General features: G+C 59.3%; 1 protein-coding gene and 1 non-coding gene across 3 annotated transcripts in view; both read right to left on the reverse strand.

Moving 5' to 3' along the window:
• Nucleotides 1-12,406, reverse strand: part of RADIL (Rap associating with DIL domain) — a 59,447-nt gene that overhangs the window by 20,399 nt on the left and 26,642 nt on the right. For both annotated transcript variants that reach the window (XM_057528402.1, XM_057528403.1), the window contains exons 2-4: nucleotides 5,772-6,019; nucleotides 4,122-4,754; nucleotides 2,091-2,128 (exon numbers count right to left, since the gene is read on the reverse strand). In XM_057528402.1, coding sequence (XP_057384385.1) covers nucleotides 2,091-2,128; nucleotides 4,122-4,754; nucleotides 5,772-6,019 — 919 coding nt within the window. The remainder of the gene's footprint in view (nucleotides 1-2,090; nucleotides 2,129-4,121; nucleotides 4,755-5,771; nucleotides 6,020-12,406) is intronic.
• LOC114238469 (U6 spliceosomal RNA) lies at nucleotides 9,880-9,986 on the reverse strand. The gene has a single exon (XR_003623821.1). It is a non-coding gene; the product is annotated as a U6 spliceosomal RNA (small nuclear RNA).

The raw sequence follows: 12,406 nt of genomic DNA on the forward strand, positions 1-12,406 counted from the left end.
AATCAGCAAACACAGGCACCGCGCAGACGCTTTTCTGGGCTGCTTCCAGGAAACCTCCGCGGCCCAGAGTCCTCACCTCAGACAAATCGACTCAAAGAACTGAAAGCAGAGAAGGCTGCCCAATTCATTTCTGTGAACTTTGCCATTAAAACCAGACAAGGACAATACAAAACAATAAGTGAATTCACAGGCCAATTTTACTTATGAATTCAGATGGGAAAATCCTAAAGTATCAACAAACCGCATCTCGCCTTGCTAATAACAAAATCAATAGTTAGGAGAGGTTCGATCCCGGGAATCCAATCACGGTTCAGAAAACCTCCTGATGTAGGACCCACACTCACAGATTCAAGGGGAAAATGTGTGACGATCACAGAAGCGGAAAAAGCGTTCAGGAAGAGTTAATGGCCACTTACAATTTTAAAAGACGCACACAAGACAGACCTGAAGCAAATGGGGCAAAATGTGAATCATGTTAAATTCAGGTGTGGGTTCAGGGGTAACTGATACATGCCGTACTCTTCTGTATTTTGAAAGTGATTCATAATTTAAAAAAAGAAAGCATTTGCTGGGATGGACCCAGGGCTGTTTTCAGGCCCTGATGACACAAGGAGCTGCTGAAGGAGGGCCTGGTCCCTCCCGTCTAAGGGCCAAGGCCCCAGCAGACAGGCGCCGGTGGGAGGATGCGCTCTGGAGGGCGAGGGCTGGCTGCTCCTGAGGGCTCCTCACCTCCAGGCCCGCCTCACCCTGGGGACGGGGCTGTCCCATCCGGGAGCAAAGCCGTGGGTGAGGCCAGCTCCCTCCCGCGGACATCCCCTCCCGCGCGGAACCTGAAGGATGCAGGGCTCCTCCGAGCCACCTAGGCCTCAGCTGGTCCCTCCGTGCCGGGCCAGCTGTAGGTTGTCTTCCGTGGGCCCCCCACCCCAGGGCCTGGCCTGTAACAGCGCCCCGCTACCCACTACCCTCGAGCAGGGCGGCAGCCAGCAGAGCACATCCGTGAGCCACGGGGACTCTGCTCAGCTCAGCCCGGCGGGAACTTCGCTGCTCAGACCCCAGCTGCCGTCTCCCGACTTCGGAAGGAGGGGATGATGATGCTTCCTCCCTACTCCCTCACAGCAGGGGTCCCCAATCCCCCCCACCCCCGCCCCGGGCCGCACAGCAGGAGGTGAGCGGCGGGCAAGTGAGCGAAGCTTCACCTGCCGCTTCCCATCACGCTCATCACCACCTGAACCATTTCCCACTCCCCGCCCCGTCCGTGGAGAAACTGTCTTCCATGAAACCAGTCCCTGGTGCCGAAAAGGCTGGGGACCGCTGGCTTACAGGACCACGGGCGGACGATACCCCGCAGGCACGGACAGCACACACGTGGTTTATAAACGGAGTATCTTCTCCACGTGTCATCCTCACATAAACAGAAATGAGGCAAACCCCGTGGACCGCAGCATGACTTAAGGCCCCGCGAGCCCTTCGTCCACGACGGGCAGGGACCACAGGCAACCTGTGCTTGGGCTGTCACCACATGTGCGTGTTCCTTCAAGAGGACGGACAGCCGTGGCCTTCACGCCTTCACCGTGGCTAGGGGTCCGCAGCACAAACTCAGGTGCCGCCGCCACCTTCTGCGAAGGCGGTTCTCCGTGGTGTCCGCTCAAGGGCGGGCGGGGGGTGTCCCAGGATACGCACGTCTTTACCGTTAATGCCAAATGGTTTCCTCAAGTCCCCCCAGCGGCGCGTAAGAGTAGAACCCGTACTTTCTATGAAAACCGACGTTGGACAGTGGAGACCCGCTGCCCCACCTCTACACCGGGAGGCGTCCATTTCCCCAAAGCAGCAGGTTCGCATTAACACAGCAACTACGGGAGGGCAAGGAGAAGGCTTCCTAGAGGGTCGTGCCCACTCGTCTCACAGATGCTCTGGTGAGACCTCCCCGACACAGAGCTGCCCAGGGTGGTGACTACAGACATGGAAACAGCCACCCTGAGACAGAAAGACACAGAGCTGACCCCAGAGGCTGCAGGGTGAGGGGTGCCGGGTCTTGGCTCCTGGGGAACCAGTGGCCTGCTGGGCGGGTACGAAGACGGGGCCGTACTTACAGGTGTGCCTGTTTCTCGGCGAGTTCTTTGGTTTTCTCCTACAATCATAAAGGGAAAAAAAAGCAAAGATGAGACAAGCAGGACAGCACGGGCAACGTGCAGCGAGGATGCCACTGACACAGGCTCTCGTCTACACGAAACATGGCGTCACTGCTCCGGGCGTCCCGTACTGGGCGATTCGCTCCAAGCTACACTGGGAAGACTGTTTTCCATTCGATCTGACCTCCTGGCATTCCGTTACCGCGTACCATCCACGCATTTCCTACAAGAGCACTATTTCACAGCCATCTCTCTTACGTAACAGCCGGCCATTTAGGGAGCAGTAAAGATGGGTCAAACGTGTGACAAATGTCAGAATGAACGTTCTAGCAACACTCTTACGGTTAAGCTTCATAGATGCACTTTTAAAAGTCAGCCCCAGTAACGCGGAGCAGATGCACGTGGGCCTGAGTGCACACAAGTATGTTTAAACGTCCCCATAGGGACTCAGGTCTAGCCAACATTTTCTGTCCCTTTTAATCAAGAACGCATTCTTGCTTTAGTGATGTTATCTGGCTAAGCCTGGTCCTAACTGCAACTCCCTCACGTGTTCTCTTAGAGGCTCACACTGGCCTGAGTTGATGAGACACGTGAGCACAGTGGGATGGAGAGGAAGCTGCTGATGCCCGAGAAACAGACAAATGAACCTCAAGGCTCTAGACAGACCAGAGCCAAGGCTTCTCACACCCCAGAGGGGAAGCCGTACGGGGGACACCCGGGCCCGGGACCTGGGGTGAGGGGGTCCCACCTCCACGAGCCTGTTTCCAAGCCTGCACGGGGGCGGGGGAGGGGGTTCGCAGGGCTGATCCCACGTGCACGGTGGGGGAGCCAGGGACGACGCTCGGGCTCGGGGGGATCCGGTTCTCTGCCCGGAGTCACCAGCACCCTCCTTGCCCCGCTGTTCTCAGCTGTGACGTGGGACACAGCACCTGCGCCGTCAGGGTGGTTGTGAGAATTAAGTCCAACAGCATCTGATTACTAGTAAGTGGCACAGAACAGACTCGGAAAAGGACGGTGATTCATGTGAAATTCAGAGCTTCTAAGCGTCAGGCCGCTCAGTCCACGCGGCACGGACTTCAGCTGCACAGAGGGAAGCGACCACACACTCCAAATGCCACTCGGGACGCTGGGGGACGCGGCTCAGATACCCGCGGTGCACACAGGTCGCTGGCACAAACGCTTGGATGCGGCAGGCCAGGATGGCTTTTGCTTTTAAAAAGTTTCAAATGCAGACTTTAATCTGAGGAACCTATCCAGTGTCTCCACGGCCAACTGGTTTCCTTTTCCCACGTCTGCCTCAGGGTGAGCATGGCCGAGACTAAGGGGGTCTCTCTGAAGGACTGCATGTTAACTACCAGCCATCCTTTGGGTCCCCAGGGAGTCCAGCCTCTGGAGGGGCAGGAGAGGATGGGGGGGCTGCCCGCCGGGTGCTCTGGCCCCAGGGGACATCTGGCGGTGCCTGAAGCCGCTTCCGTGAGGGGTGGGGGAGGGGTGCTGCCAGCCGGAGGGGGGAGGGGCGAGGCCAGGGATGCTACCCAACGTCCTGGGGCGCAGGGGTCGGGCCCCCAGCAAGGAATTCTGCCCGGACGTGCGTGGTACTGCGGTCCAGAGACCGTCCTGGGGGAACTTTCAATGTACAGCATCGACCGGTCCTGTGCCCCCGCCTCCCCCGCACCCGACAAGGGCTCTGCAGTGGGGTGTTGGCAGGGGCTCGACCTGCTCCCGGCAGAAAGCGCAGGGCTCCCAGGCCGTCTGGGTGCCGGCAGGGCTGGGCCGTGGGGAGGGACACAGGACCAGAGCTCACGAAGCCGAACCCTCAGCAGATACCCCAGCTCCCTCGGTGGCCCTGCTTATCCTGCCCACCCGACGGCGACAAAGCCTGGTCTCGGTCACGGGGGAGCTCGCGCCCTCCACCCAGGCGGCTGCAGCTCCCACCCGCTCCTCTCCCGGCCGAGGCCACGGGCAGCAAACCGCCCCCACCCCGCCACTGACCCAGACCGTCTCTCGGATCATCCTGGCCATCTTGAGCAGGAGCTGCCCGAAGGAGCCCGGCTCGAGGCGGGTGGCCGAGTGCTGAATGCAGAGGCAGAGGAGGAAGGCGGGGGTCAGCTTGTGGTCGTCGCCGCCCGGCTCGACCAGCGTCATGATCCGCTGCAGCAGCGCGTCCTCCGCGTCGGGCTCGAACTCCAGGTGCAGCGGCCGCGGCCGGGGGTGGACGGGCCTCGCGGAGACCGAGGCGCCCCGGGCCCGGAGCGGGGTGCCGCACATCCTACAGCTCTCCGGCACGGCCCGGAGGCGGGCCAGGGCCTGGGCGGGCAGGGGCTGGGCCTGCGCTGGGTCCTTCAGCAGCAGCAGGTAGTACAGGCCCAGGGAGAGCAGGTCCCCGTGGCGCAGCACCACGGCGCGGCCCCCCACCTCCGAGAAGTTGACCGAGACGGGCGCCCCGGGGATGGGCTCCAGGACCAGCTGTGCCCCCGCCTGCGCCCGGCCCGACGGCTGGCGCCTGCGGATGGTGCAGTGCAGGGGCAGGATGTCGGGCGCCGAGAGGCTGATGCTGGGCTTGCTGGAGGGGGTCCTCTGGCCCACCGTGTGCCGCTCCCGGTTGAGCACGTAGACCAGGCTGTCCTGAAAGGCAGACGCCAGACCTCAGGGGCAGGACGCCACTCGGGCAGCTCCATCCCTGGTACCTAAGCCGCCCTGGGCAGCACACCCCCCCGCCCCCCCGGAGCCCTTCCTGACCCGCTGCCTGCCCCCAGCCTGCCCACGTTGGGTGCCCATCCCATCTCCCAGAGCAGCCTCGGTGACACACCAGACACCCGGTGGGGGCTCCAGCTTCAAGACGTGAGAGGCCAGACAAGGGCAGACCTGGACGTGGACACTGGTCTACAGACACGCCAGGCCCACCTGCTCTGCCAGGTGACAGAGACAAGCTGGGGAAGCGCCCCTCCTCTGCTGCGCCGGCTCCGGCTCCGGGAGGCAAGATGCCTCCCAGGACCTGAGCCCAAAGCCCTGACGAGGTCACACAGTGTGCGGGGAAGGTGGAGCAGGAAGGGAGCGGGGGGCACGCGGTGAGCGAGAGGCCGGGAGGAACAGCAGACTTGCCCGGGGCGGCAGCATGGGCGGGGGCGGCGGGGTCGCCAAGGGCGAGACCCTTCAGGCCAAGAGGCCTCCGACAAAAGTGGTGTAAAATGCTGGCGCGGGGCGGGGGCCTGGGGGACTCCTCAGAGAAAGCCGCCCTGCACATGCTCGAGGCCGCGGAGGGCCTGCGCCCCAGCCCACGGGGGCCATTCCCCAGAGGCCCACCAGGCCGGGCAGGAAGGGGGTCCAGTACCAGGTAAGACCCACGCTGGGATCAGTCAGTGAGGAGCTGGGGGGACCCCCTCCCAAGGCCCTGCTGCCGCCCACTGCAGCCTGGATGAAAGAATGTTCTGGAAGCAGAGGACGGGGAAGCTGCCACCCTCCTCCAGCGTCTAGGGCGGACCCAATGGGGTGCTCCCCCCCCAGCCCATTTCTCCAGCCCCCGAGCCCCCCTCTGACGTGTCAGTAGGACCAGAGGGGCGGGCGCGTCTAGCCGAGAGCCTCCTGCACGCTCTGCACGCCGCCATCCCCCCCGCGCCTCGGGCCCAGCAGGGCGGCGCTCACGTGCTGCTGGCTGTAGCCCTGCAGGAGGAGCAGGTGGGGCGACTTGTAGACGGAGCAGCACATGGCGTCCTGGCCGGGCTCCTCGGGGCCCCGGGCAGCGGGTGGCGGGGCGGTGGCCGAGCTCAGGCTGGTCTCGCTGACCGTGCGGCGCAGCCGGGGCGGAGGCGGGCTCCAGGCTCCCCCCGCGGCCGGGGCTGGGGTTCCCTTGGCGCGGCTCCGCTGCAGTCTCCGGGCTTGGGCGTTTATCCCTGCGGCAGAAGCAGCGAGGGGTGAACAGATGGCTCGAGGCCGCTCCTAACACGGGTCGCGGCTCCGTCAAGCAGGCCTGCAGGCGGCCGCAGGACTCTGCCCACAGACCGCATCCTCGGAAGGCCGTAGCTCCTCCGGGGCTCGTCCCCGGGGCCGTCCGAGGCCCCAGACGCCCCACAGGAGCCCGTGGCACAGCCCAGCCCCGAGACCAGCCAGCACCACGGCCTCCCCGCGGGATACCAAGCCCACCGCAGCCTCAACCCCCGCAGAGTCAGCGTGCTGGGGGCTTCGTGGGTACCACGCCGACCCCAAAACCTGCCCATCCCCTGCCCCGTCCTGGCAGCCCGCGTGTGCGTGCGTGTGCGTGCGTGTGCTGATTAGATGAGAACTGTTCATCACCCCCCCGTTTTACAAGGAGGAAGCAGTCAACTCGCCACGTCACTCCAGCCCACAGGGCCGGCTGGTCTCCATCCAGAACACGGCTGCTCCTTCCCGGGGCACCTCCAACACGGCCAGGCACACGCATGCACACAAGCACACAGGCACACATGCACACACGTGCACACCCCACGAAAGCCTTACCCTTCTACACGTAGGAAGCGCTCTTTTAAACTAATGCCGCGTGAAAGCTGAGAAGCCACATGGAACTCAAGAGGGCCAGTCTCCTGTCACCGTCTCGGTTCCCCGGCTGACCCAGGCCTTCCTCTCTGAGCCCCCTGCCCAGGGCCCTCCGCACAGCCTCTGTCTGCAGCATCCCTTCCTATGACCGTTCCAAACAAAACCAGACAAAGCCAGAGGAGGTGAGGTGGGCAAGCGGGGGCCGGGGGCGCCCGGGAAGACCCACCTGCCTTCCAGAAGGAGAAGGGAGCCCGGTCCCCAGCAGCCCACAGGGAGCCGGGGCTGCAGGAGGGAGGCCGCTCAGCCGCAGTGCGAGCCGTTTGCCGGGCGCCCGCGGCTCTCCGCCTGCTGCAGAGCCGGGCCAGCGACCGTCAGGCAGGGCAGTGGGGCGGGGGGAAGGGGTTGGGGGAAGAGGGACGGGTCAGGGGAAGGAGGAGGGCGAGGGCAGGAGGCAGGGATGGAGGACAGAGGTGGGGGCAGGCGGGGAGGCAGCCCCCAGCCTCACCTGTCCCACACCCCGCTCTCATGGCTGGGGCACCACGGCACAAGCGGGGGCCCTGCCTGAAAGAAGACATTTAAAAACCAGTCCAAAACGACGCTCTAGCCCAGGCTTTTCCTCCCTCTAGGACGGGGCTGCAGGAGAGGACGCACCTCAGAACCACCTTCCACAAGTGCTGGGGCTCCCAGGCAGCAGCAGAGCCCAGAAGGTCACCCTTTCCTCTTCGATTCCCGGGGGCCCCCAGAGGGCCTGGACGAGGCCCGAGCGACCAGGGCCAGCAGCAGACGGGCGTGGGCGTGCGCTCTCGGCCGACTGGACACCACTCCTCCAGCTGGGGTCCCACGTCCCCGGCAGATGACCCCTCCCAGGCTAAAGCAGGGGCTCTCACCCCGCCCTCGCTCAGGGCCGCCTGGGGAGTTTGGAACAGCGCCCAGGGCTCATCCACGGGCCCTCAGGGTTGAAGGGCCAGGGCTGTCGGGAGGGAAGTGGCGGCAGCTCAAGGTCGGGGCCACTGGACCGCCAACACCAGCATGGCCAGCGTGTAGAGCAACCCACAAGGTCCAGCAGACAGATCCGTGCACACCCTGCGGGCAGCACAGCCAGGAGGACCCTCACACGTGTGGACGCCTGAGCAAGGAAGGCCCCTGAACCCCACGTAACCCTGCATGGGGACTATCCTCGCCCAGGGCAGAGATGCTGCAGGGAAAGCTGGGCCCAGCCTGCACCCAGTGGCGGGTGGAGAGGCAGATGGGGAGCAATGGGTGGGGTGTGAGACCTCTATTTACAGGCTGAAAAGAGCACATGAAACCCCACCGCATACTGCTCACGGTGTGCACATATGTGCACGTAAAGCTGTTTTGAAAAACGGATAGAAAAGGCACACAGTAAGTTCAAGAAATGGCCGTCTTACAGGTGGGGGTCTGAGCCCGGGGAGGTACGTTGCATAACATATTGGAGCTACTAGAACACGTGTGATATCACATACTGCACGTGATAGGACATACTTTATGGATAACTCTGTGTGATGTTTTACTCGTTTTATTTTTTAAAACTCTAAATAAATGTCATTAAAAATGTTTATGTCAACTCTGGAAGGCAAGTACTCAGGTGTAAAGTAAAAACCATGGACAGGGCTTCCCTGGCGGCGCAGTGGTTGAGAATCTGCCCGCCGATGCAGGGGACACGGGTTCGGGACCTGGTCTGGGAGGATCCCACATGCTGCGGAGCAACTAGGCCCGTGAGCCACAACTACTGAGCCTGCGCGTCTGGAGCCTCTACTCCGCAACAAGAGAGGCCGCGACAGTGAGAGGCCCGCGCACCGCGATGAAGAGTGGTCCCCACTTGCCACAACTAGAGAAAGCCCTCGCACAGAAACGAAGACCCAACACAGCCAAAAATAAATAAATTAAAAAAAAAAAAAACCCATAAACGCTCTGAGGTCCTCGCACGTGTGTAGGCTGCCCCGAGGTGGGCTGGCGGCCTGGGAGGGGGGCCTGATGAGGCCGCTGGAGACCGTTCGGCCAGTTGCCTGAGGAGGGTCGTGGCTTCGGGTGCTGATGAGGGTGCCGCCCCGCGTCTGATCCCACTTCAGCTTCGCCCCCACAGTCCACGCAGCCCAACGCCGCGCAAACCCAGGGCGCGTCTGCCCGGCTCTAAGCCTGGGGTGGAGGCTGGGCGGCGAGCGGAGGGACGTGTGGGCAGCATCACCCACAAGCCGGCGGCCTGCGGGGCGCGGCCTGGGGTTCTCAGCCTGGTCGGTCCAGGCAGACCCGCAGCCTCGTGGTCCAGGCTCTGCGCACTGGATCTGGGCGTCACAGTGGAGCCCGCGTCCAGAGCACGGTCGTCCCCACGGCCCCTCCATCGCCACCATGACGGAGATTCGGCAACAGACACAGCATGGAGACGCCCTGGCCCACGGGGGAGCGGCGCTGACGGAATAAAGTGACGAGAGCGGCCAGGCCTTGTACGGCGGTGATTTCACACACCAAGTTACTCATCTTAGAGGAAAACGCCCAACCTTGCCACTGGGTGAAGAAGACGTGCTCTATTTCTGGATCACGCCTCCCCGTGAGCTGGGCTGGACGGCCCAGCCCTGGACATTTCCCGCTACGCTAGGGGTGACCGAGTCAGTGAGGTCAGAGGTTTATCTGGTCCTGCAGGTCTGAGGGACACCCGGGAATCTGTATTTTGTAAAAGCTCCCCAGAAGGTTCTGGAACTCAGCTAGGATAGGAACTGCTGCCAGGGCACTCCCCTCCCCCAGTGCCTTGTCTACAGAAAACCCACAGGGGGAGAAAGGGAAACCCACGGAGCGCTCGGAAAACATACTCGAGCACCTACCGTTTTTATTTGCGTTTTGGATTTCTAACTCTTTTCTCTAGATAAAACGTTTGTCGGTTCCCAGGAAGGTGGCAGACATGAGGCTCCCCTCTTCCCTCTTATATAAGGCACACCTCGTCTTACTGCGCTTCACGGATACGGTGTGCTACAAACTGAAGGTCTGCGGCAGCCCTGGCTGAGCAAGTCTATTGGCACATTTCTTCCAACAGCGTTTGCTCATTTTGTGTCTCTGCGTCACACTCTGGTAATTCTCGCAATATTTCAAACTTTGCCGTTACTATTATATTTGTTATGGTGATCTGTGATCAATGATCTTTGATGTTACTATTGTAATTTTGACTTTTTTTTAGTAATAAAGTATGTTATTTTTATTTATTTATTTATTTTTTAAACATCTTTATCGGAAAAATATGGAACGCTTCACGAATTTGCGTGTCATCCTTGCGCAGGGGCCATGCTAATCTTCTCTGTATCGTTCCAATTTTAGTATATGTGCTGCCGAAGCGAGCACAGTAACAAAGTAGTTTAAAATTAAGGTATGTACATTGTTTTTCTAGACATAATGCTATCGCACCCTTCATAGACCTCAGTAGAGCGTAAACATCACGTTTCTAGGCACTGGGAAACCAAAAAGTTCCTGGGACTCTTTACCGACGTGCCGGCTTCCTTGCAGTGGTCTGGACCTGAACCCGCCACATCTCAGAGCTGCGCCTGTGTCTGTTCCCTGGTGAAAAGGCAGAAGCACACCCAGCAGAGGAATAAAAGGAGGGGTCTGGGTAACCAGAACCTGGAGAGGCCTCTGTGCCCCCCCCCACCCCAGGACACACATGGGACCACCTTACCGCCCAACACTGGGCCCCAGACCCAGAAGCACAATGACCACTTTCCCACATCTTAGGAGGATAACACAACCAGGAGAGATTCTGAAACAACCCTTGCTGCCCCTTAACAGGCTCACAGTTAAGTCACAGGCCCTGGCTTGGACATTCAGGGCCCATCCTGCCCGCTCCTGGACTGTGTGTCTCTCACAGGGGAACTGGGGAAGGGGCCCTAACCTGCAGGAGGTGTAACCGTGACACAGATGACGGCGGCGTCCTTCACAACGGACGCGGTTAAAGAAAGGAGCGCGGAGCTTCCCTCTCCTGGCAGCTGCCCCAGCTCCCGCCACCGCAATCAAGCCTGCGAGCAGCTAGCTCTGCAGGGCAGGGATCTGCGGTCCCTCATTCCCTCCATCAGACGCTCCTGGGCCAGGCAGCCGTCGGGCAGGGGCGGAGAGGTGGAGGAATGACACCCCAGGCCACACGGTGTTTTATGTGTCGGTGCAGGTGTCCCCTCTGCGGGGAGAGAGGAAAGGACCCTGGATACGAGGGGGGGTGGGGGGGGTGGGGGTGGCGGGTGGACGTTAATTCTGAAAGCAGCTGGCATTTGTCATCAGAGCTCCCGTCATGGGCTCCAGAACAGCACTGGAAAGAACAGCACAGTTCTTTTCCTGAACGTCAGTAAGTTCAGGACAATAAATTCAAGCTGTAGGTTTTACCTCCGGGCCCTGTTTGCTCTTCTCTCCCAGGATCAGAGGGTTTGAAACAGTGTCTACAACTCGGAGAAGCCCCTGTTGCTCACACCCACTACCACGGCTGCAGGAGAACTCAGAGATGTGGTTTTCTTCGGGGACGGATGAGGCAAATGTTCCCGCATTATGGAATTTTGCTAAAATTGGGGGAACTGAGACTATTTTAGTGATCCCTAATAACAGCTGGAGAGGCGCTGCCAACATAAACTCTGCAAAACTCGGAGGTCAGACCTGCCTTAAACAAGTCCTTTTAAACTAGAATGCCCTTTTCCGGGTTAGCAAAAGATGTAGAACGAAGCCCTAAGTTAATCAAGCAATCCTCGACGTTAATTTGAAGTTTTCTGTATTTGAAATGTACAACAACGACGACAAACTACCTAAGGACCATTTGGTGAGCATCTATCTGCTACATAGCCAACTTTATTCTGAGTATTTTGCATTCAATTCCATTTCATTCTCGCCATAAACCCTTCAAAGGGACTGCAGTGACATGGGAATATGCTACCTAGCTTTTTAGGATCGATCCTACCATTGGCAAATAAAATTCTAAAAAAAAAAAATGTATATTGTACCCCCCCTCCCCCGCTAGGGACATGACACGGATGCCTGCTGACCACTTCTGTTCAACATTGTACTGGAGGTCCTGGAGGTCCCAGCCAGTACAATAAGATAAGAAAAACAAATGAAAGGTAGAAGGATTGAAAAGAAAGAAAGAAATTTGTGATGATTTTCAAGACGATGTGATTGTGTATACAGAAAATGCAAAAGAATCTATGGACAAATTATTAGAATTAACAAATGAGTTTAGCAAGGGGACTAGATACGGTGAGTATGCAAATTCAATACTATTTTAAAATACTAGAAACAGAGAAAAGAGTATGTTTAAAAAAAAAAGATACCATTTATAATAATGTCAAGAAACATGAAACTAAGGAATAAATCTTCCAAAAGATGTGCAAGACCATGTCACTGAAAACTACACAGCACCACTGACAGAAAGCAAGGAAGCTTAAGTGAAAAAGACAGACAGGCCAAGTGTGAGAGAGGAAGTGGGACAGTTAGAGCCCTTGCACACTGCTGGGGGAGGGGGGTGTCAACCGGCACGAGCGGCCTGGAAAGCGCCGTGTGCTGGTGTCTCCTACCGTTGGACCATCAAGTCCACTCCTCAGCGTACACACGATAGGAACACACGTGGGGCCACAGGACGCGCACAGGAACACGCCCACGGTAGCATCACTCCTACTGGGCCCAAACTGGCAACACCAAGTGTCTACCAATGACAGGACGACCAAATCAACTGTGGTCCGTTCACATAATTGAATCCTGCACGGCAATAGTAATGAATGGACTCTTCTAAAAGC

The sequence above is a fragment of the Balaenoptera acutorostrata genome, chromosome 15, assembly GCF_949987535.1.
Source record: "Balaenoptera acutorostrata chromosome 15, mBalAcu1.1, whole genome shotgun sequence".
Lineage (NCBI taxonomy): Eukaryota > Metazoa > Chordata > Mammalia > Artiodactyla > Balaenopteridae > Balaenoptera > Balaenoptera acutorostrata.